Genomic DNA, 24349 nt, shown 5'->3' with positions numbered 1-24349 from the left:
GTCCTCGATTTACAACAGTTCATTTAGTGACCATTCGAAATTACAACAGGATTGGAAAAAGTGACTTACGACTGTGTTCACACTTACGACTGTTACAGCATCCTTATGATCTTGTGATCAAAATTCAGATCCTTGGCTACTGACTCATATTTATATCAGTTGCAGTTTCCTGGGGTCATATGATCACCTTCTGTGACCTTCCGATAAGCAAATTCAATAGGGAAGCCAGATTCACTTAAAAACCGTATTACTAAACAACTTTGGTGATTCACTTAACAACTGTTAAGAAAAGTTGTAAAATGGGGCAAAACTCACTTAACAAATGTTTCACTTAACAACAGAAATGTTGGATTCAATTGTGCTTGGACTATCTGTAATGTGTCCAAAATAATTTAGCAGATTTAAGTGTAATCTTCACATAATATAACATTTAACAAACATTTGTACAAATTCTATTTCCAGAATGTCATGTGATTTCTCTACTTCCATCAATTTTTTTGAGGAATCCAATTAAAAATATTTTAATATCTCAAAAAAAGCACTGAAAGCCATTAAAACATTGTTATTTATATTATGCTGCTTTATGATGGTAAAGCTAAGATTAAGATTAATTATTTTTATCTTAAAATCAATTATATAAAATTTATTGCAGTTTAAGGTTAATTCTTCCTCTCCTCTCCTCTCCTCTCCTCTCCTCTCCTCTCCTCTCCTCTCCTCTCCTCTCCTCTCCTCTCCTCTCCTCTCCTCTCCTCACTTCACCTTTCCCATAGGAATGTTGTCTCTGTAATTTGAGAGGTGGAGCACTCAAGCAAACTACTGACAAAAAGTAAGTAACTTAGCCAATAAGTTCTGTCTGTTCCATTTTTATTATTTTATCAACAATATTGAACTTTGAAAAGTATTACCAATAGTTCAACTAGTTTATGAGAGGGCAGTCCCATACACTAGTTGAACTGATGCTGAATTAAATGCTGACTGGAATTGCTGGAATATGTAATTCAATAGTATCTGTAAGTTTCCTCAGTAATTTGGTCTCTGTGACAAGCACAATTTGCACGAGAATGGAAATACCGGTTTCAGAATTAGGGTAAATATGGTATAAGAAGCTCCATTCAGTTTCAGTTTCTAACAATGAGAATTGGGACATCATGTTAATGAAAAAGTATTCACAGATGATCTTCGTGACAAACCCCGTGTGCATTCTCTTACTTCCTCTCCATTTTTAATTACAAATCATTGCTATTATTATTTATTGCTTAAATATTTTAATAGTTTTTAATGTTTGTAAATCTCCCAGAGTTGCCTCTTGACAAGATATGCGGCAAACAAGTCTAATAAATAGAATAAAATAAATAATTGTAGTTACCTGGTTTTTCTTTCTCAGATATATTATTGTTATAGAGATTAAATCAAAATATAACTATATACTGCTTTAAATTAATTAAAATCACTAATATTACTTCAATATTTTTTAAAAAACTAAATATGAATTAAGTTTCAAAAACTGCATAATTGATATAGCTGAAAATAATCAAAGGGATAAAAACAATAAATCGAAATACAGTACTTTTATTTGATATGTCTATCTGAAGGTCATATTTAAAAATGAATTCAACACTTCAAAATATTTAAGCTATGATCTTGATTTAAGTGCAGTTTTGGAAATGCGCAAACATAATTACATGATTTTTTCTTTTACATTTTTTAATGTTTGTATTTCTTTTGTCTTTGCATGCATGTACTTTCTATAATTTTATAGGTGGGCTCATGTCATGTGTGCAATTGCTATACCTGAAGTCAGGTTTGGTAATGTCACGGAGAGAACACCAATAGACACAAGCAGGATACCTTTGCAGAGATTGAAACTGGTGAGTAATATTAGTCTAAATTGTTTCTATAATATATAATTTACGGTCATAAGACATAGCGAATTTTACAAATTATTATATAAACAATAGGTGCATTGCTGTATTTTCAATGAGTATACTTTAAATTTTGCTATACCTTATACCTTAAAGTAACAGACTGGAAGCATCTGCAAGCATCTGCAAGATTATAACATGACATGAGAGGTGTTTTTTTTTTCTTTAGTGTTTTACTCTTTCTTGCTTTTATTTATTTATTTTGCTCCACTACCAGCTATAAAGCCCTAAAATTTTCTTATTTTTCTCAAATAGGTAAGTTGAAGTATTTACACAGAGGAACAATTTTTCCAGCTATTATTGCAGATAAATTTCCTAACTGTATATCACAAAGTTCTGCCTCAGCAAGCATCAAGTGACAAGTGTTCTTTGGAAAATATTCTTGGTGCTACTGTAAGATCTAGCATCGGAAGTTAGTTAATGCATGGACAAGGAAAACATATTGTAGAATTAACTGAAACCTTGTAGATTATTTGGGTATGGTTATTTATATATCCAAATAAATTTATATTATATTACATAACATATACAATTATTTATATGCCAAACTGTAGAAAGATCGGGGAATGGATTGGATAGGGAAGTTGATTTTTATTTGAAAGAGGATGTACAATCAGATGTACTAAATGCATTGGAAGGCTAGTTTTTTCTAAGAATAATTTTTGTGGTGGCTTCTAACCATAAATAGAGATATGTTATTGCCATCTGATTAAAATTCAGACAACAATGTTAAGATGGTGAAAGGCATCAGGCATACAAAGGAAAAATGTAATAAAGTTTAGCTCATGACAAACAAATCAGATTTATAGGTATCCATATCATTAAGAACACCGGGGGGGGGGGCGGAATTCTAGATTTACTTATGTGATAACCATGGTTTATAAGCATTGGGGAACCAATAGGATACATTAAATGGAAAACTGTTGATGTTCATAGTCATATTTAACTACAAAAGGGAAAATTCTTAAAATTGAAGGGACTGATGAAAAAGACACTGATAGGAAATATTAAGAGGAACAAATCTGTTTTTGCATAGAGTTTATTTAAAATCATAAGAATTGAGATTATCCAGGATTGTCCAATAGTCCTGGACAATTTCCATCTAGTCTTTAACATTCTCTTTTTGGGGAAGATGGTTGAGAAGATGGTTGACTTACAGCTTGAAAGGGTTTAGGAAAAAGCAAATTATCTGGCATCCTTTCAGTTAGGATTGAGGCCTGGCCATAATAGTGGCATAGCATTGATTGCATTTTTCAGTGTCCTTTGATGAGTTTGGGATGAAAGTACTACTGTACTTTCTGGTCATCCTGGTCTTCTTTGTTCTCTTAGCAGCCTTTGTTCCCCTTGATCCTGTATTCTTCTGCGATGATCAGACGATTAGAAGTGTGAGACATTGTGCTAGGGTAGTTTTCCTTTCTTTGGGACCAGTTCCAAACAAGGGCCTCTGGTGGGTCAACAGACTAATGCAGTCTTTATTAACAGCAGCTGCTTGCAATTACTGCAGGTTCAAGTCCCACCAGGCCCAAGGTTGACTCAGCCTTCCATCCTTTATAAGGTAGGTAAAATGAGGACCCAGATTGTTGGGGGCAATAAGTTGACTTTGTATATAATATACAAATGGATGAAGACTATTGCTTGACATAGTGTAAGCCGCCCTGAGTCTTCGAAGAAGGGCAGGATATAAATGCAAAAAAAAAAAAACAATGTTGGTAGCGGGCTGAGGTCAAGTCAGAAGCCCCTGCTTTATGGTGCCTCAGGCTTCTACTTTCTTTTAATTCCTATTTAACATCTAAGTTGCTGGAGAGAGGTCATTTGTGGTCATGAGATGTCATATCACAGATCTTTGCCATGGGGTGACCAAGTACCTCCACGGTCCACCTTCCTTCCTTCCTTCCTTCCTTCCTTCCTTCCTTCCTTCCTTCCTTCCTTCCTTCCTTCCTTCCTTCCTTCCTTCCTTCCTTCTTTTTGCGCACCCTCTGTCTCATTTTGAAATGATCCTTGGTGGTTTACAGCAACCTTTCCTGGATCTTAGATGCTGTGGGGCCTAAATGGGGGTGGGAGTCTTTGGTTCAAGACTGAGTGGCTGTGGGTTTTTAAGTTTTATGGCTCTGTAAATCTTTCCTCTTTAACTCTCCCTGGGGATGCACTTCCTCAGTCAGAGCTTTTGTGCAATATGGGGATCCTCCTGAATTTATGGTTATTGCTCAAAGGTAGGTGGCAGCTGCCGCTGTGTGAGGAATTTACATTGGTTTGTCTTATGGGCCAGTTGCTCACAGTGAAATTGTTTCTGTGGCTTTGCCTGTTCTGGGGATCCTCCCTGGGGATCTGAATAACCTTGACCCTGTTAGGTTGATGATCTGGTGTTCCCCCAAGTATTTGGGCCAGGAAATTAGACAAGCTTTGATGATGATGTGCCTTTTTGTTTTGGGAGTTACTTTAACAGGTTGTCATGGGGATATATATTGTTGTGGTGGTTGTGTACATTGCCCAGAGTCATTGCTGTGGGATGGGCACTCTATAAATAATTTAAATAAAAAATAAATTCCACAATAATAGAAGTCCAGAAAGAGTCCAGAATAACTATTTAGTAGCATTCTATAAAAAGCTTCCTTTAGGCAATGTGAACCTAATGAGGACACTAAATTTGCAGAAAATATGTATGTTATAAGGAATTATAGAAGTCCATTAAAGCATTAAAAGAATTGATAAAAACGTATATATTTGAACCTGAAAAGTGGTCAGAGTGGTTGGGTTGTTAGACAACAAAATAATGGAATGGACGCTTAAGAAGAATATGGAGATTGCTGAGAAACTAAATGAATTTTTTGCATGTGTCATTGCCTACAGAAGGTACAGGATAGATACCTGAACAGATTGGATTCAATACAAGATGTCCCAAAGTCAAAGACAGGAAATTTAACTGTTCTTTTTGGTTTGGGGTTTTTCCATGAGATATCTTAATGTGCTAACAATGTTTGTTGTGATTATTTAAACATATCTTGATTCTCTTGTAACCATAGGTTTAGAGGACAATATATGATGGATTTATTGAAACTTGAGGGAAGAAAAAATAGCACAATTATTAGCACAAGTAACAAAATTATTAGCACAATTATTAGCACAAGTAGCACAATTATCTTCTCTTAGGGCACTGCAGTTGGGGCCCTTCTCATGCTCAATAGTATTTTGATTGTAAAATGAAAATTAAATAATAATAGTACCTTTCCCCCTCAAATAAAGATCTTTTCAAACTCAAATGGATCATAGCATATCAATATGTATCATGTATAAATTTATCTTTGCGATCCAAGTCTTCCACAGCTGAAAATAAGGAAATTGCCAGCAGTTGCTCGAGTCAGGAACACAGATGTTCATTATACACATGAAATGTCTGGTTAACTCACAAACAGCAAGAAGAATATTTTATTTTTAAAAATAGCTAATGTTTTCACTCCCTCAGGGAAAAAAGGGTAAAACAGCTTTTATTTACTCAAGCAATGAACTGTTCATATGCTTTGGACTTTTACATTGTCAGCATTAATCTTCATAAAATTCCAGATGCTCTGAGTGAAGTTTTGTATGTGTATAAAAAAATGAAAAAACATTTAAAATATTGGCTAAGTCAATTCAACAATAGTTTAATTATGAAGTTCAGAGCTGGTTTCCCTTCCAGAAAACTTTTGGGGTAAAAAAAAAAACATTGAAAAAAATAATTATGAACTATATTGTGAAGATTTTTATTTTCTCATTCTTGCACAGTTGCATTCTTTTCTAATATGCCATTACTGAAAAAATAAGAAGTAACTTAAAGACCGGGTTTATTTTTTTAATCATAATTGTAAAACTGCGGTAATTGTACAGCAGAGGCTGATGGCCAAATGCATTTCTATCAAATCTTAAAGTGCCCAGAAGCTTCCAAAAGTTGTTACTAAATTTTAATTTCAATGCAACTGAAGTAAGATGTTATTAAATTATGCCCAGAGAATAGTCATATCAACTGTATTTAATTTTTATTAAATGGAAAGGGGAGGAAATTCCCTCCCCTGACCCTCCCTCCCTTTTGTATCCCAGGATACCTTTCAAAGGCCAAGTGCTGTCTTCACCCTGGATAACAAAATAATGTACCTCATAAAAAGCATTAGAATAAAGACATAGCCAATTGTGGCAACACAGAATGATAAAAGTAAAATAATGCGCTTATGTATAAAATAATACAAATTACTGTATTTTGAGATTAATATAACAGTGATTAAAATAAAGATAAATGCTTGTATGCCAATTTCTGGACTTCATTGTGTTGTCATTAAGTCTTCCTTCTTAAAATTTCTTTTGAATGTTAGCAGATTGAATGACATGAGGAGCAATACTTATCTGTACAATGACTGGCAGTGACTTTTTCTTTTCTGCCACATAGTTTCCTATTATTTTTACATTTCAGACATATTTCTCCAAGCAGAGAGGAAAATGAGTTTTGAACAGACTGAAGTTGCCTTGGGCTTTTGATTACCTCATATTTATATTTGAGAAGTGAATCCTATATAAGCATGAGTACTTTCTGGGTGAGGATAGTATTTTGAAAATAAAATTACAAAGCAACGATAGCAAATCTATGAGATTTTTATTGTGTGGTAAGGTCAAAGTTTTATCTGAATGTGCTTATAAATTTGCACCTGAAGGCAAATAACTGTGGGCCTGAAAACCAAAGACCATTGTTTTGACCCTTGAAAAAGGTGATCCATTTAAAAAATAAATTTACTTTAGTATGCCATTTTTAAAAAAAAATAAAAATAAAATGGAACAGTTGGCATAGTAGTGCTAATGGTGTCCATACGTTAACCCACTTTTAAAATAAAATCTAAAAACAGAACTAAACCAATTTTCTCATTGTCTTTGATTTAATTTTACAAGAAAATAGATTAAGTACAAAGTTTTGAATAGCTACACCCTTATTCTAGCAGTGTACAAATATTTGACACTGATACACTATGCTGTTGTCATGCAATTCCTGGAATAGAAGCAACTATTGATTAACTTTCAGCATTTCAAAAATATTGCTGCAGGCAGTAATATGAAGGAAAGTCATTATACTGAACATTAACTTACACATTGACTATCTGACTTCCATATTTTCTGTTTTAGAATAATACTCAGAATTGTTCAACCATATTTCTATAGTGTTTCAAAATATTGCTGCAGGCAGTAATATGAAGGAAAGTCATTATACTGAACATTAACTTACACATTGACTATCTGACTTCCATATTTTCTGTTTTAGAATAATACTCAGAATTGTTCAACCATATTTCTATAGTGTTTCAAAATATTGCTGCAGGCAGTAATATGAAGGAAAGTCATTATACTGAACATTAACACACATTGACTATCTGACTTCCATATTTTCTGTTTTAGAATAATACTCAGAATTGTTCAACCATATTTCTATAGTGTTTCAAAATATTGCTGCAGGCAGTAATATGAAGGAAAGTCATTATACTGAACATTAACTTACACATTGACTATCTGACTTCCATATTTTCTGTTTTAGAATAATACTCAGAATTGTTCAACCATATTTCTATAGTGTTTCAAAATATTGCTGCAGGCAGTAATATGAAGGAAAGTCATTATACTGAACATTAACACACATTGACTATCTGACTTCCATATTTTCTGTTTTAGAATAATACTCAGAATTGTTCAACCATATTTCTATAGTGTTTCAAAAATATTGCTGCAGGCAGTAATATGAAGGAAAGTCATTATACTGAACATTAACTTACACATTGACTATCTGACTTCCATATTTTCTGTTTTAGAATAATACTCAGAATTGTTCAACCATATTTCTATAGTGTTTCAAAAATAATATTAAAATACATTGATGAAGAGTGAATGCTTGCATTTTTCATTTAGAAAGTTGTTAAAATATACTGTAGTTAGTAGACTAAAAATTCACTAGAGAGTTTTTTGTCAGATAATAATTATGGTTGCATTAAAATGATGTCAGTGCATAGAATATATCTTATATATTTTTGTGATTTTAGTAGCATAAAAATGAATGAGACAAGTCATCTACTTTTTCTCAAAATTATACAGTATGTTGCAGTAAATTGATTTTGCTGTGCTTAATTTTGTATATAAGTAATATAGCTGTAAAATATTTTTTGTAAAATATGTATTGGATTGATATACTACTTCTAAAATCTTAAATATATGGAAGTGATTATAGAATGTAAATTTAGTATTATTCTTTCTAAATACAGAGTTCTTACTTTTGCTTACAATTATAATTTTGAAAATAAAATTACAAAGCAACGATAGCAAATCTATGAGATTTTTATTGTGTGGTAAGGTCAAAGTTTTATCTGAATGTGCTTATAAATTTGCACCTGAAGGCAAATAACTGTGGGCCTGAAAACCAAAGACCATTGTTTTGACCCTTGAAAAAGGTGATCCATTTAAAAAATAAAATAAAATCTAAAACAGAACTAAACCAATTTTCTCATTGTCTTTGATTTAATTTTACAAGAAAATAGATTAAGTACAAAGTTTTGAATAGCTACACCTTATTCTAGCAGTGTACAAATATTTGACACTGATACACTATGCTGTTGTCATGCAATTCCTGGAATAGAAGCAACTATTGATTAACTTTCAGCATTTCAAAAATAATATTAAAATACATTGATGAAGAGTGAATGCTTGCATTTTCATTTAGAAAGTTGTTAAAATATACTGTAGTTAGTAGACTAAAATTCACTAGAGTTTTTGTCAGATAATAATTATGGTTGCATTAAAATGATGTCAGTGCATAGAATATATCTTATATATTTTTGTGATTTTAGTAGCATAAAAATGAATGAGACAAGTCATCTACTTTTTCTCAAAATTATACAGTATGTTGCAGTAAATTGATTTTGCTGTGCTTAATTTTGTATATAAGTAATATAGCTGTAAAATATTTTTTGTAAAATATGTATTGGATTGATATACTACTTCTAAAATCTTAAATATATGGAAGTGATTATAGAATGTAAATTTAGTATTATTCTTTCTAAATACAGAGTTCTTACTTTTGCTTACAATTATAATTTTGAAAATAAAATAAAATCTAAAAACAGAACTAAACCAATTTTCTCATTGTCTTTGATTTAATTTTACAAGAAAATAGATTAAGTACAAAGTTTTGAATAGCTACACCCTTATTCTAGCAGTGTACAAATATTTGACACTGATACACTATGCTGTTGTCATGCAATTCCTGGAATAGAAGCAACTATTGATTAACTTTCAGCATTTCAAAAATATTGCTGCAGGCAGTAATATGAAGGAAAGTCATTATACTGAACATTAACTTACACATTGACTATCTGACTTCCATATTTTCTGTTTTAGAATAATACTCAGAATTGTTCAACCATATTTCTATAGTGTTTCAAAAATAATATTAAAATACATTGATGAAGAGTGAATGCTTGCATTTTTCATTTAGAAAGTTGTTAAAATATACTGTAGTTAGTAGACTAAAAATTCACTAGAGAGTTTTTTGTCAGATAATAATTTATGGTTGCATTAAAATGATGTCAGTGCATAGAATATATCTTATATATTTTTGTGATTTTAGTAGCATAAAAATGAATGAGACAAGTCATCTACTTTTTCTCAAAATTATACAGTATGTTGCAGTAAATTGATTTTGCTGTGCTTAATTTTGTATATAAGTAATATAGCTGTAAAATATTTTTTGTAAAATATGTATTGGATTGATATACTACTTCTAAAATCTTAAATATATGGAAGTGATTATAGAATGTAAATTTAGTATTATTCTTTCTAAATACAGAGTTCTTACTTTTGCTTACAATTATAATTTTCAAAAATTAATCCATCAAAACTGTTCAAGACTTTAAATGATGGAAAAATATTAAATACATTCCACGTACCTCTTAGGAATACATTATTTTTACAATATTTACACATTAGAACACAGAGACCTTTATGCCTGTACATCAATTATTAACTAATGTTTGACGTCTATAGCAGAGTAAGTGAAATTTTCGCTTAAATTACTATTTGATATATAAATTGTTTACAAATTGTTAAATATCAGCTTTTTACATATCCATAAATAATTCTGTCAGTGGTATATACAGTTTATTTACAAAAATTGTGACTTAAAAGTCTGTATTTATAAAGAATAATTCTGAAAGTAAGCTCTAATAATTTACTTTCACACATTTGACGTACTTAATAATACATATGTTTATTTTAAACATTTTTTAAATTTATTAAAATTACATTTGATGAATTACTATAATTTTTGCATTAATTTATCATATACGAAATGAAAATCAATAAATCATTACTTTAATAAATAATGAAACATTTCTCATAAAGATATAGTTGCAGCTTTACATATCATTTCTTTATTGTTCCAAATATGCAATAAATCATAGTTTTAACAAACCTCTGTTTAATGTACTTTGGATTCAATGGATTGAGCGTTTCCATTCTTTGCATGCCTTAAATCCCATTCACAGTTTTGCACATGCCTGAAATATGTATGCTTAAAATCTCTTTTAGATTTAACAAACGTTTCTTTTCGTCTTGTTGAAGATTCACTGTAATGGATATCCATTATGGAAGCCCATATAAAGTATAAACGAATTCTGAGAAATAAGAGGTGAAAGGATTGCAATAGCAACCTGGCTAATGTTATCATATTAATTTTGTTCTCAATAATTCCTTGATATTATTTACATGATATTTTATTGACCATATCCAAAGGATAACAGTATTGTATTTGTTGGTGCAGTAAGTACAAATCCTATTTAACTCTGGGCAGAATATTCTTTTATATTCTGCTTGTGCTTCTGCCAAAAGACATAATATAGTCTTATATCCAGAGTGAATTGTAGATCATTATCTTTAGAAAAAAGTGACTAAAAATTAATTTGCTGACTGTGCATTTTTAATAGTTTGGTACTTTTTCCATATTAAATATATACTGTAAATAATGTGAAACATAGATATTACATATTCTTATTAAATAGATTACACAACGATACTAATATAATCTACCAATTATTTTTCATCTAATATTGTGACCTAGGCTTACTGAGTCATTCATTACAAGACACAATTAATCCCAAACAAACCTAGCCGAGTCCCAATTCCCAGCTGAGTCCCAATTAGTAGCAAAACAAGTCCTTCGGAAGAAGTCCTTTGGGATAATCACCAATCTTTATCTTCTTTGACCCCTGCTAAAGGCCTTACTTGGCAAAGCCCCACAAAGTTCAGAAACAAACGAGAGACACTGACTGGAAACAGAGTTAGCGACATTGCTTTCCTGCAAAAGGCCCCAAGTGCCTTTGTTTCTCTTTTAAGCCTTTTGGGAGGGGCCAATCATCTCTTGGCCTTACTCCCAAGTTGTCCCATTTGCTTTAGCTGCTCTTGCCTTCTGGCAGCTGTGTGCATGTGTGTGCTTGGAACAGGCTCCTCCTGTTCCTCTGCCTCTCTGCTGTCCAACTCTGGGGGCTCTGGAGTCTGCGCCTCACTCCCAGAAGGCCCTGGCCCCATCTCTGCCTCCGATGCAGAGCTCTCATCTGGGCCTTCCCCAGACTTCAGCCTGGCTCATGTTCCTTCTCAGCCTCCTCACTGTCTGACTCTGCTGCCAAATCCGCAGGCTGCTGGCGGACCACAACACTATCCCTCACCGCAGGGCCCTTCCCCCGGATCTGGCGATCCGAATGTGGCCGTGATGGGAATTGGTCTTAGAATACTTTCACCAAAGCAGGTGCATGCAGGGAGGTCGCATCCCTCCAGGTGAAGTCCTCTGGCCTATATCCCTTCCACTCAATGAAATACTGGAACCATCCTTTTAGCCACCGGGAGTCCCGAATGCTGGGGATCTCATACTCGGGCGGTACATCTTCGTCACTTGGCACTGGCTGGGGACGGTCAGGTTGGCAGAGCGGGACAGGCTGTCCATTCTGGGACAAGGAGGGATCTATGGAAGGGTTGGTGGACATGCATTGAGCGTGGCAAGGTCAGGCAGTAGGTGACCGGGTTAATAACTGCCCCAACAGGGAATGGACCAAGATACCAGTGGTCTAGCTTTCTGACTGGCCGGTCTGACAGAAGATGCCTGATCCCCCACAGCCAATGGCGGCATCACCCGCGAGATCAGTCTGTGACTCTTTTATAGTTCTCCTTGCCTTTCACTAGATACCGTTGCACCAACTAATGGATGGCCTGCAACTTGGACATATAGTCATTAGCTGCCGGTACCAGGGACTCGAGTTGTGTGAGGGGAAAGAACCGAGGATGATATCCCACATTGGCCAGAAAAGGGGTCGTTTGTGTGGACAAGACAAGATAAATCCCCAGATTGGCCCCACTGGCATGTATAGCCTGTCGCGGTACTGCAAGAGGTCCTCGGTTAAAGTCCATGGTGAGGCGGGCCCTCCCTCTTCCTTCTGTTACTCCATGTAAGCATCATGCCACTGCACTTCCTATATCTGAGCCCATAAGTCCACTGGTTCCTGAATCATGGAGAAAGACTCTACAGGCAACACTGTCCGGAGCGGAAGCAGGTATTCGATGTGGGAATATTCCGGTTTCCGCGAAAGCGCATCTGTCCTTTGGTTGCGACCACTGGGGATGCATGTAACGTGGAAATTGAACCAGGCGAAGAAGATGGACCACAAATCTGAATTTGGTTCAATTTCCAGGCAGTCTCTAGGAACTCCAAGTTTTTGTGGTCCGTCCAGACTTCAATTTGATGCCGGGCCCCCTTCAGAAGATGTCTCCAGGCCTCAAACGCCGTCTTAATGGGCAATAACTCCTTCTCCCAGATGGTGTAATTGCACTTGAAAGGTTTGAGCTTCCGTGAATAATATGCACAAGGGAAGAGGGTACTGATGGATGCGCGAGCCTAGAGTAACACTGCTCCAACAGCAACATCTGATGCATCTGCTTCCACCACAAACAGACAGTGGGGGTCAGGATAATCACCAACCTTTATCTTTTTTGACAACCTGCCAAAGGCCTTACTTGGCAAAGCCCCACGAAGTTCAGAAACAAACAAGTGACGCCGACTGGAAACAGAGTTAGCAACATTGCTTTCCTGCAAAAGGCCCCAAGTGCCTTTGTTTCTCTTTTAAGCCTTATGGGAGGGGCCAATCATCTCTTGGCCTTACTCCCGAATCGTCCCTTTTGCTTTAGCTGCTCTTGCCTTCTGGCAGCTCTGCACATGCATGCACTAGGAACATGCTCCTCCTGTTCCTCTGCCTCTCTGCTGTCTGACTCTGGGGGCTCCGGAGTCCATGCATCATTCCCAGATGGCCCTGGTCCCATCTCTACCTCCGACGCAGAGCCCTCTTCCGGGCCTTTCCCAGATTCCAGGACTGGCCCATATTCCTCCCCAGCCTCCTCATTGTCTGACTCCGCTGCCAGCTCTGCAGGCTGCTGGCGGACCACAACATCCAACTGGCTTTGTGCTTGAGACAGGACTAGCCTGATTTCTAGCATGATGCCTTAACCACTACATCAAGGTAGCTCTCAACAAATAAACAGTGGTAATAACATAACATTTATTAAATATGGCAGTAAAGCAAGTTATGGCTAGTAAGGCAGAATAAAAATTGAAAGTCTTGTATAAACTGATTTAAGTTTATTTGTTTCAGAAAGCTTAAAGGCTCAGTGCATAAATATAAATACGGTTTAATTTTAGTGTTAAAATTTACTACAAAGCAAAATATTAAAACTTCAATTCGGAATAAACATTAATCAGAGTCGACTCATTTACATCTGGAATCAAAGTTAACTGGCGCAAAGATAGAATATAAGTATAGAGGGGATAGGGCAGGCATGTCAAGCCGCAGTCCATGGGCCACTTGCAGCCCTGAACAGCTAGTAATGCAGCCCCACTAGATCATAAACTTAAAATTATTATGTAATTTATATACATTAGGTATATTATATATTTTATATGCGGCCCAAGACAATTCCTTTTCACTCAGTCACTCAGTGAAGCCCAGGCAAGCCAAAAGGTTGAACCCTCATGGGTTAAGGGACTTGCAAGTCTGGTGGGGCAAATTGTTTTAATGATATTCCAAAGCCAACTCTGTATGATATAGGTTGTCACAACTTTTCTAATTTCTGAGGTTTCCGAAATTAGAAAACTGAAAATAAAATATTAAGACAGTTGTTGAGGCTTATTCTAGGAAAGGTTTTTACATGTAAGAGTAAAACATGTACATGTTACATGTTACAAGAGTACATGTAACATGTAAGGCAGTCATGAAATAGACATTGTGATTTTATATTTTGAAACTCACTATTATGTCTGCCTTTTATTTTCAACTCTAGCTACAGTGCTTGTTCTGATGACAAGTAGAGAAGCCAAAACAGGATGAATCTTTTCCCTCTAAATTATTTTATTTAACAATAAATATCTAAGAAAAGTGGAGTTCTAGACAGATTACATTTTTAATGAGGTAATGAGCTTCCTGAGTGAAGTGGCCTATGCTTTGACTCATTTTTGAAATGACGAATTGACAATGTCATAATAAGCAATATACTAGAAGGAAATAGTTTTCCTGTGAAAGTTTCTCATTCTTTATGAGAGTCAAAGCACTGTCATAATTTACTATGCAAGAGTCATTTTGTGGGATTTATTTGAAAGAATGTCATTTTTGATATGTTTAGAGATTCCTGACCCATATTTAATGCTCAAAACTTTAAGTGCTCTGAAATACAATAAATCAGCTTCTGATTTTTTAATAAAAATGAACAAACTACATATCTTTCTAAGTTGCTTTCCTCTTAGAAAATAGTGTTTATATCAGTTTTCCATCAAAAAGATACTATCACAATTGGTGGTGTAGATCCTTCAATTCTGCATGTTTTTATTCAAAAACATGTATTTAAATGGTAACGCTATGCTGAGTTTTCATAAAGCATAAAATTTTATAAAGCTACAATCTTATGTAGTTTTTTGGGGGGGGGCATAGACTACACTGAACGCAAAGCATTTCATTCATAGTTTAATAACTGGATACAAAGACAAGTGAGAATCAGCGTAACTCTTTATTAGCTGCCGTAAACACAAAACAAATTAAATGCTGTGAAAAAATATCAAGAATGAATACTGTTACAGAAGATAAGCATACATTAAATTTACAAATGAAATATTGTCATCAAAAATTTTCAGAGCTAAATTGTAAGCCATAAATGAAATTCCTTCTCACCAAAATTAGATTTTCTTATTTGAGGATGGCAGTAGAACAAATATGGAGATAACATGTTCCAAAATATCCAGAAGAATCCTTGCCACTGTGTAGATCAAATATATTTTGAATGCTTTTATATTATGTGATGTAAAGTCTTAATCATAATGAATTAATAATGAAGATTTTGGATATAGTTAATAAAAGTTTTTGGATGTAGTAATAACATTTTTATATACCAGATTCCCATTTGAATGTAAGAATACTTTCATAAACCAGGGCTGCAGAAAGGAAGATAGGTCTATCTAATGTACTAATACAGGGGTGTCAAACTTGATTTCATTGAGGGCCGTATCAGGGTTGTGTTTGACCTTGGAGTGGTGTGGTGTGGGGTGGGTGTGGCCAGCTCAACAGCTTCCAGGTCTGACACTTATTTTGGGGGCACCTGTGGTGGCCCAGGCAGGGCTGGGGGGATCCATTGTCTCCAGCAGAGGAAGGCGAGACCAGGGAGAGAGCCAAACCCTGGTCCTCCAGAGGAGACTTGCTGTTTGCTGGTGGCCAAATGGTCAGGCAGGACCTTCCTTCCTTCCTTCCTTCCTTCCTTCCTTCCTTCCTTCCTTCCTTCCTTCCTTCCTTCCTTCCTTCCTTCCTTCCTTCCTTCCTATTCCTTCCTTCCTTCCTTCCTTGTACCTTTTGGAAAATGTCACAGAAGACTACATCTTCCTTTGTAATAGTGCAAACACAATCATTATTCAATTATTACTGTGCCTATCCGACCCCTATGAACGTTGAGATAGATTCATAATTTTGTCTTTCGTGTGCCAACCTGAAGGTGTGAAAAACCTGATGTGTTTCAGTTTAGCATTTCTACAAATTTTACAGATTCATCTTATTAAAAGCAAATAATATCCAGTAAAATGGAAAGGACCAAAAAACTGCCCTATACTTTGCTGAATATTTGTAAGCCTTTAAGCAATTGTTGTATTTCAGTATACAAGCCAATTAAAGAAAGAATATAATTTATGGTTAACAATCTGGCCTTTATTAACATTTAAGAGTCAATTATGAATGTAGATTTGTCCACAATGTATGTGGGAAAATAGGAATCTTTACACCAAGAACTGAAGCTGATAATCCATGTTTTACTGTTTCAGCAGAAAAATGAAAAAGATGGAACATGCTTTAATTCTAGCCAATCTGCAAAATATTTTATTCAGGGTCTATGTTTTTGTGATTAGCAACAAATACTTTGTATTAAGCCATCCAATGGAATGTAAAGACCAATCTATCCTGCTTATACCATTCCATTTTCACTTGTAGCCTCAGCTTATAACCTCTATCAACTGCAGGCCTGTTCGGAAATAATTGCAGTTTAATTCAATTGGTTTTACTTGCAGCAAACAGACTTCAAAACAATTCCCCCCACCCAGGAAATAAAACAAAACTGTAGTTTTAAACTTCAGGTTGCTTATTTTAAAATCAGTTGGACTTTCAATAACATAATTTGAATAATAATATTTGAAGCCTTCTCATAACTAACTCAGGTAGCTTCTTTTAATCATTCCCTTTGTGATAGTCAGAGCATTGACTATATATTTGTTGTTATTTAATACATTATTTTATGTTATAATATTTGTTTTAACATATTGATTCAGGATATATATCCTTTCATTGAGGCTTGATACGATTTTCATTGAAATCTCTCTCTCTCTCTCTCTCTCTCTCTCTCTCTGTGTGTGTGTGTGTGTAAACAGAGAGCAAGAGAGTTGCAATATAAAATAAAGTATAATAATACAAAATGGTCAAGTACTCAGTGTGATTTGGATAGAATAGCTATTATTTTCAAATTAATTTCCTTCTCATTTCCTTTTCTCTTTATTCTGAATCTTTTAAAAAAATATAATAGCTTTTCCCCAAGTCTTTGTAAGATTAATGTATGTATCCAAAGTATTATCCATGCCTCATCTGTCTGTTCAGTAAATTATCAATAAGCTCATGCCAGAAACCGATATCAATCAGATTTACCGAGGCTTTAGATATTTTAGTACTTTTTTATTAATAAATTTATGTTTTTGACTTTTTATATTCTGCTTTTATATTAATATTTTATTAGCCATCTTGAATGTTCCCAGAGTAGAGATACCCTGATAAACTGTTACTGATGCACTAATCTTGTGTCATATGAAAGAATGTTGATGTATCACATATATTCGGGTTGTGATATTTTGAGGCAATAGATTCTTTTCCTTTAGGTTCAACATTTATAATACAAATAAAATATGAGCATACTGAAGAAAGGATTACAGAATAACGCAAGTTTATTTCTTAAAGGAAAACACTATGAAATAACTATAATATTGTTTAATGGCTAGCGCTTTTTCAACAATAGGAGTGCTTTAAGACTTTAGTCTTTAATCTTAATCTTTAATCTTTTCTGGATTAGTATTATAATGATAAGGTCTAGCATTTGAATATGATTTGAGTATTTTGAATATATTTTAATTCATGAAATTAGAAGTCCAGAAGATTAGTGTCAGAAGATCATTGCTCATTGTAAACGGTTTGATATGAGATTTAGGCAGGTTCACTCATGTTGAATATACCCTCATTTTGTGTTCTGGTTCTAAAGGAATGTATGAAAATATTCTGTAGGTATACATGAACTATATTTTCATATTTGTTTTAGCCTCTTTTTATCCATTTAGAATGATTTTGGTGACACCATAATATTTGAAAACATTGCCCCGAGCAAACAGCGCCAACTCATTCTTTTATTTTAATTTAGTACGGTACAAGGAATTCCTTTTACTTCTTTTCATCTTGGTTATATCCCAACTTATTGAAAGAATAAGTGAGTTTCACTACTTGTAAAAATTCTGATTCCCACTTACGTTATCCTACAGATTTCTAACAAAAATGTCAAATTCTATTTCCCAATGCATTGCAATGAAGTTCCAAATGTCTAGTCTGAAGTTTCTCTGCCTGTCTGGAATACGTTTCCTACTTCTGAGAGTCTAAATACCCAAAAATACCCCTAACATGTTAGTGGTGCCAATAATAATAATATGTTTTTATAGATGTAGCTATCATGAATAATCCCTGCTTTTTGTCATCATGATATAAAATCAATCAGTTGAAAATTTCATTTTGTCAGAATTTGTATAAATAACCATGCTTCCTCTAAACCAGGGGTGTCAAACACACGTCGTCACAATGGCATTACATGACATATCGGGACTTCCCCCCCCTTTGCTAAACCGGGCATGGGTGTGGCCAGCACATGACGCATCTGGCCCATGGGTCAGGAGTTTGACAGCCCTGTCCTAAACCAAATTCCAAAATGTTTTATTTCTTTTTAGAAAATTGTAATTCTCAATTGTAATGATAAAACATGAGGTAAATAATATACATTTGTTTTGTATTTTGACAAATCTATTATATTTCTTAGTAGTTGAGTCTCAGAAGCCTGTAGTCAAAAAATGGTATAATGAAAAAACTGTAAGCTCTTTCACCAACCAATTTTTGATTTTATAGTTATATTTCCACAAACCTTTCCTACTTAAACCAGAAGATTAAACTCTGAAATAATATGTGTTTTCTTCCCATAGGCTGGAGAAAATAAGAGCACAATTGTGCTCTTTATGAGATATTTTATGAGTTATTGGATGTTTCCATTAAAATAGTTGAAAATACAAGAATTGTTCAAGACTAGCAATTCATGGAAAGGCATCTTTTTTTTTTTTGAGCCTATTAATGGAATTCTATGATTTAGAATAGAATAATGAGAAGGTGCATGCTGACCCAAACCCCTGCCTTGGCAACAATGCTCATGCAGTATTTACACCTGCACTGACTCCACTTCAGCAGATAAGACAAACAACAGAGTTGTTTGTCATTACCCATACACTTCAAAAATGCAGCAGTACAGAGCATCCACCTTCATAATTGACAACGGTCTTCTCTTGCCCAGACACATAGGGATTCTCGTGTCTCCTTTAAATACATTGCAGCACATTGCTGAAATGCCAGTAAGTAGCCTCAAGGTAGATGAAATTTTGATATGAGTATTTGTATCACATCAGAATTCTCCGTCAGAGCTTGCCAAGATTCCTCTTTCTAAATATTTGAACATGCAAGCCTTAAATGTGACTGAATATCTTAGGACTGTTTCTATCTCTCGTGAGGTGTATCTGTGTGTTTTTAATTTAAATTATCTCTTTGAGGTTTGTAGGAGAAAAGAAAATATTTATCTTTTAGCTTATTGGTATCAGCAGACAAGTTAGTCAGCCTCAGAAGGATGGAAGGTTTATTGGTTAGGAGGCCCAGGCACCCAGTTTGTGATAAAGAATTCTTTGCGGGGTTTTGCCTCAGTAAAATAAATTGCTTAGAGCATATTGCTCTGAATTTAATCCTTTCATCTTGGTCAATCAGTTTTAAATGGCTTCCTAGTATGAACTAGTTATTTTTCCCTCTCAGTTTTTTTTTAAAATATAGAAAGATGTATGTTTTGTAACAACTAGAAAGGTAAGAAAGTGAAAAGTATAACTAATTGGAGGGCAAATTTCAGAAATTCAGAACTCGTAACTGAACCTTTTAACCTTATCTCTTGAGTTTATTTGTAAACCTGGGTTCATTATTTATATTTGAATAAAAGTATCAAAAATGGCATGGGGATAAAGAATGTCAGTTTTATTCTGTCTTTAAAAATGCTTTGCTATATCCTTTACATTGTGGTCATGGCCCTGTTTTATAGAATAGAATAGAATAGAATAGAATAGAATTTTTATTGGCCAAGTGTGATTGGACACACAAGGAATTTGTCTTGGTGCATATGCTCTCAGTATACATAAAAGAAAAGAAAAGATACGTTCATCAAGGTACAACATTTACAACACAATTGATGGTCAATATATCAATATAAATCATAAGGATTGCCAGCAACAAGTTATAGTCATACAGTCATAAGTGGAAAGAGATTGGTGATGGGAACTATGAAACGAATAATAGTAGTGCAGATTCAGTAAATAGTCTGACAGTGTTGAGGGAATTATTTGTTTAGCAGAGTGATGGCCTTCGGGAAAAAACTGTTCTTGTGTCTAGTTGTTCTGGTGTGCAGTGCTCTATAGCGTCGTTTTATAGCTTTATATGTGAGTGAGGGTTGTTGTTTTTTTGGGCGGGGTTTTTTTTTCACTGATTCAGATGAACGTTACTTTTTATGAAAAATAGGCTAGCATTTGTGATAAACAGAAAGAAATTGAATTGTATTTCCTAGGTACAGATCCATAGTACATAACCTGCAGGAATTGATGGGTTTGGTCTCCTAATAAGAATTACACCCCAGAACCTTATTTCTATTGTTATTTTATTAATTTGATCTTATAGGCTGCCCAACTGCCCAATGGACATTTGCTGGTTGTATCAAATTAGACCAATGCACAAATAATTTAACAAGGTGATTCATTTGCAGCCAATGTATCCAAGTGTATGAGTTATACAAGCTTACTATGTCATGCAAATTTTTGGTTAGACATCTTGATAAAATGATTTTGGGGGATTGGGATATTAGGTTAATAGTATATAAGGTGCTATATAGCTCTATCACCTGCCCAGCAGAGTTCAGACACAGATTCTTTTGGATTTGGAAGAAATAACCACACTTCTATGAGTACCTAAGGCCTTATCCCAAGGCAGTATGAGAAAATAATGTAATAATATAATGAAGGACAACCAAAATATATTCAAGAATACAATGAAACAAAGGAAGAAAGACTTTATGACACTTCTGCCAGTCAGAAAATCCCAGAGATTACAGTAGTGGCCAAAATTGTGGAAATCTTTTGGGAAAAGTGTATTTTCTAACTAATAATTTTCTAGCTAATAACACCATTTTTTTGGAGTAGTACCATAAAATTATATTTATTTATTTATTTATTTAATCAAATTTTTATACCGCCCTATCTCCTGAAAGACTCAGGGCGGTTTACAGCCTGATAAAACATATAAATATATCAATGGAAAGATAATTTAATTAAAGAATGTAATGCAATAACATTTATGAAGGATTTCCTCTTAGAATAGCAGTTATAGTATAAAGAAGAAAAGTGAAACACATAGAAAAAAATGAGATATACAAAAATTATTACCATGTCATTTAATAGGTAGTTGGGTAACCTTTAGCATGAATTATGGCCTTACAACCCATGGAGTGAACCAAGTCTTTTAGTTCTGCAGATGTTATAATGTGAAACCAAGATTGAATGATTGCTTCTATTAACTGGGTTTTATTGCTGGGTCGCTTCTGACTAACAAGTTTCTTTAGTCAGCTCTATAGATTTTCAATTGGATTAAGGTCTGGGCTATTCTCAGGCCATTCCAGTAGTGGAATATGATTATCTTAAAACTCCCAAAAATAAAAAAAGTGATGTTATTAGTCAACAAACTTCAAAAATACACTTTTCTCAAAAGATTTCCACAGTTTTGGCCACTACTGTATAATGGAAGATTCCTTCCAAGCAGGAAATATATCCTCCTTTCTAGGTCTGCATTGAAGTTCCATCTCATGGGACAGTTTCTGAACAACTTAAATAGGCTTTGAAGCATCATTACTCACAACTGTTCTCAATAAACACATCTCACTGCATTTTACCAAAAAAAGGAGGCTGACTTTATTTTATCTTGGAATGTATTGCCTGCCTTTGCCAGATTGTCAGAGATTGCCTTGAAAAGTCCCTACAGTATTATTCTTGGCAAGTTTTTTTCAAAAGTGATTTGCCATTGCCTCCTTCCTAGGGCTAAGAGAGAGAGAGTAAGTGTTTAAAATTAAAGTGCTGAAAAAAAAATCATTTGGTTAGTTTGGGAATTTAAATTAATTGGAACTCAGAAATTAAACTTTCTGAGAAAATATGGTTTATATCAGGGGTGGGTTCTACTTATCTTTACTACCGGTTTGCAGTGGGATCGTGTGTGCTCACTTTGCTTGCTCGCATTTGCTTGCTTCTGTGCATGCGCAGAAGCTTGCCGATGACGTTGGGTTCAGTGGGCAGAGCCTCCCCCCGGTTTTACTGCTGGTTCTCAAGAACCGGTCCAAACTGGAGGAAACCCACCACTGGTTTATATACAATTTCTAGGTTTAATCCAAAGTACTTGCATTAATTTATAAAGCTCTTACCACTGCAGTTTCGGATGGTAATCATAAAGTAATAATGGCTAAAAGGTTCAGTTTTTCATTATTCTGGAGAGTTCAAAATCACAGAATATATATATATTTCTTTGTTGCTCCTTTTATAAAAACATTCAAAACTAAATTTATCCTACCTTTCATCAGCAGATATTGCTCAGACTCAACATATAGCAGGCCCAAAATGCTACTTACAGGTGCACTGTCATTTGTTATGCTACTAGATTGTGTGCTGTAGCATGTAAAATCTGCCAGATTGACCACATGAGGTCTTGCTATTTAGGTGTATTCTATGTAAATTTAGGTTTTAACATATTTTATGTACAATTAAATATCATATTTATAACCTAGACTTAAATTACCTTTTTTTTGGCTATATTTATGAGTCCTAGTCACTTTACAGATGTTTTTCAACTTTGGTAATGGATTTTTATTTACTGGTTTCCAAAGCTGGTCTGTTTTAGGAGATTATAGACTATTTAAGGATATATTTCTTATACTAGTCTGAGAATACTGTGACCAGAATCAAAAATTGCCTGACTAAAAACTGAATTTATAAAGCTGCATATGATTTTCAGGTCCATATAGATGCAGGGCCTTATTTTTTATTTATGCACATTTGCTGAAATTGGTAAATGATACATATCTAGTCCTTGGGATGTAGGCAGGTCATAATTAGGGATTTTTTGTCAGTGGCTTCTCTATATATTATCCCCCAAAATATTAATTTAGTATTTATTTTGCTATAATCTTAATGCAGAATACAGTTCAGTAATATTTATGTTTACATATTAAAATCTCTGCAATCTATTGGACTTGATCTATGATAGGATTTAGGGTTATATCCTGAATCTCTTTTGTTTTTACTAGCTTTTGATTGGTTTCAACATTACAATTAATGTTTATAATGTTTATCTGACACCTATTTCCTATCAATTTTCTCTGTTTATGATTCTGATTTTCATTAATCTGCTTAAAATTTGTTTTTTTAAAAAATTGATTCTTGTATTTTTTATAAAGTTTTCAATTAAGTAACCTTAGTTCTTGTACTTTAGTATTACTCCAGAGCTGTATTTTTGTTTCTGCTATTCGCTAAAGCAATTAGCTTTGTTGCTCTTTCTAGAACAAAATAAATTATTGAGTCAATGTGCCAAGATAGCAGAAAAAAAAAAGAAACAGCAAAGAAACATTACAGCTAGATGTGAACAGAGAGCCAGCATATCTGAGCAGTTCTGTATAAATACTACATCAACAAAAGTGTAAATCTCCAGATATCTACAACATCAAATTTAAGTACTTTGCCCATATTGCTCCTTCTGAACAGAAATTATTTTGTATCATGTAGTTGATACAGATATGTTTGCCACAGAAACATTTAACAGTTGATTAATTTATATATTTCCTTTTACATACTTAATATCTAACCGGTTATCCAACTACAGTATTATCTGAACTACATTCTAAACCACACGACCAGTTGGGTGCATGTAGTAGCTATAAATAATGGGACATAAGTACCTTCTAGACAATATTCAAAATTAAGTCTGTGGAAATCCTTCCTTCCTTCCATTTCTACCTGCAGAAATGTATCTTCTGTCGACAAAGAATTAAGAAAATATCTGGTGCTTGCATCCAGTGCTCCTATGGACGTTGTCCAGCTTCATTCCATGTCACATGTGCTCATGCTGCTGGGGTGTTGATGGAACCAGATGACTGGCCTTACGTTGTATACATCACATGTTTCAGGCACAAAATAAACCAAAATGTGGTAAGGTTTTTGATACCATTGTTTTCTATATTGTTTTTAATTTATACATATTGTTGATGACATTATATATCCTGTTACAACCATTCTAATCTATTATATTAGAATCGGAAAAATCCCAAGACTACGTAGGCTAGGTCAAGAGAAAAGGAATGAAGATTGTTTGATGAAATGCTTAAGAGTTTATTTAAGGTGCTGATTACATCACAGCTTTGTCGGAGCTACTTACTCCTTTTTTTTTTTAACAACTTAA

The 24349-nt window shown here is 34.2% G+C and overlaps 1 protein-coding gene across 8 annotated transcripts in view; it reads left to right on the top strand.

The window, feature by feature from the left end:
- Window positions 1–24349, top strand: part of KDM4C (lysine demethylase 4C) — a 257900-nt gene that overhangs the window by 202376 nt on the left and 31175 nt on the right. For all 8 annotated transcript variants that reach the window (XM_058170007.1, XM_058170005.1, XM_058170004.1 and 5 more), the window contains 3 exons: window positions 771–826; window positions 1760–1868; window positions 23914–24099. In XM_058170007.1, the coding sequence (XP_058025990.1) occupies window positions 771–826; window positions 1760–1868; window positions 23914–24099 (351 nt within the window). The remainder of the gene's footprint in view (window positions 1–770; window positions 827–1759; window positions 1869–23913; window positions 24100–24349) is intronic.

The sequence above is a fragment of the Ahaetulla prasina genome, chromosome 2 (assembly GCF_028640845.1).
Source record: "Ahaetulla prasina isolate Xishuangbanna chromosome 2, ASM2864084v1, whole genome shotgun sequence".
Classification (NCBI taxonomy): Eukaryota; Metazoa; Chordata; class Lepidosauria; order Squamata; family Colubridae; genus Ahaetulla; species Ahaetulla prasina.
Note: the sequence above shows the minus strand (reverse complement) of the source record. Positions and strands in the feature narration are given on the sequence as shown.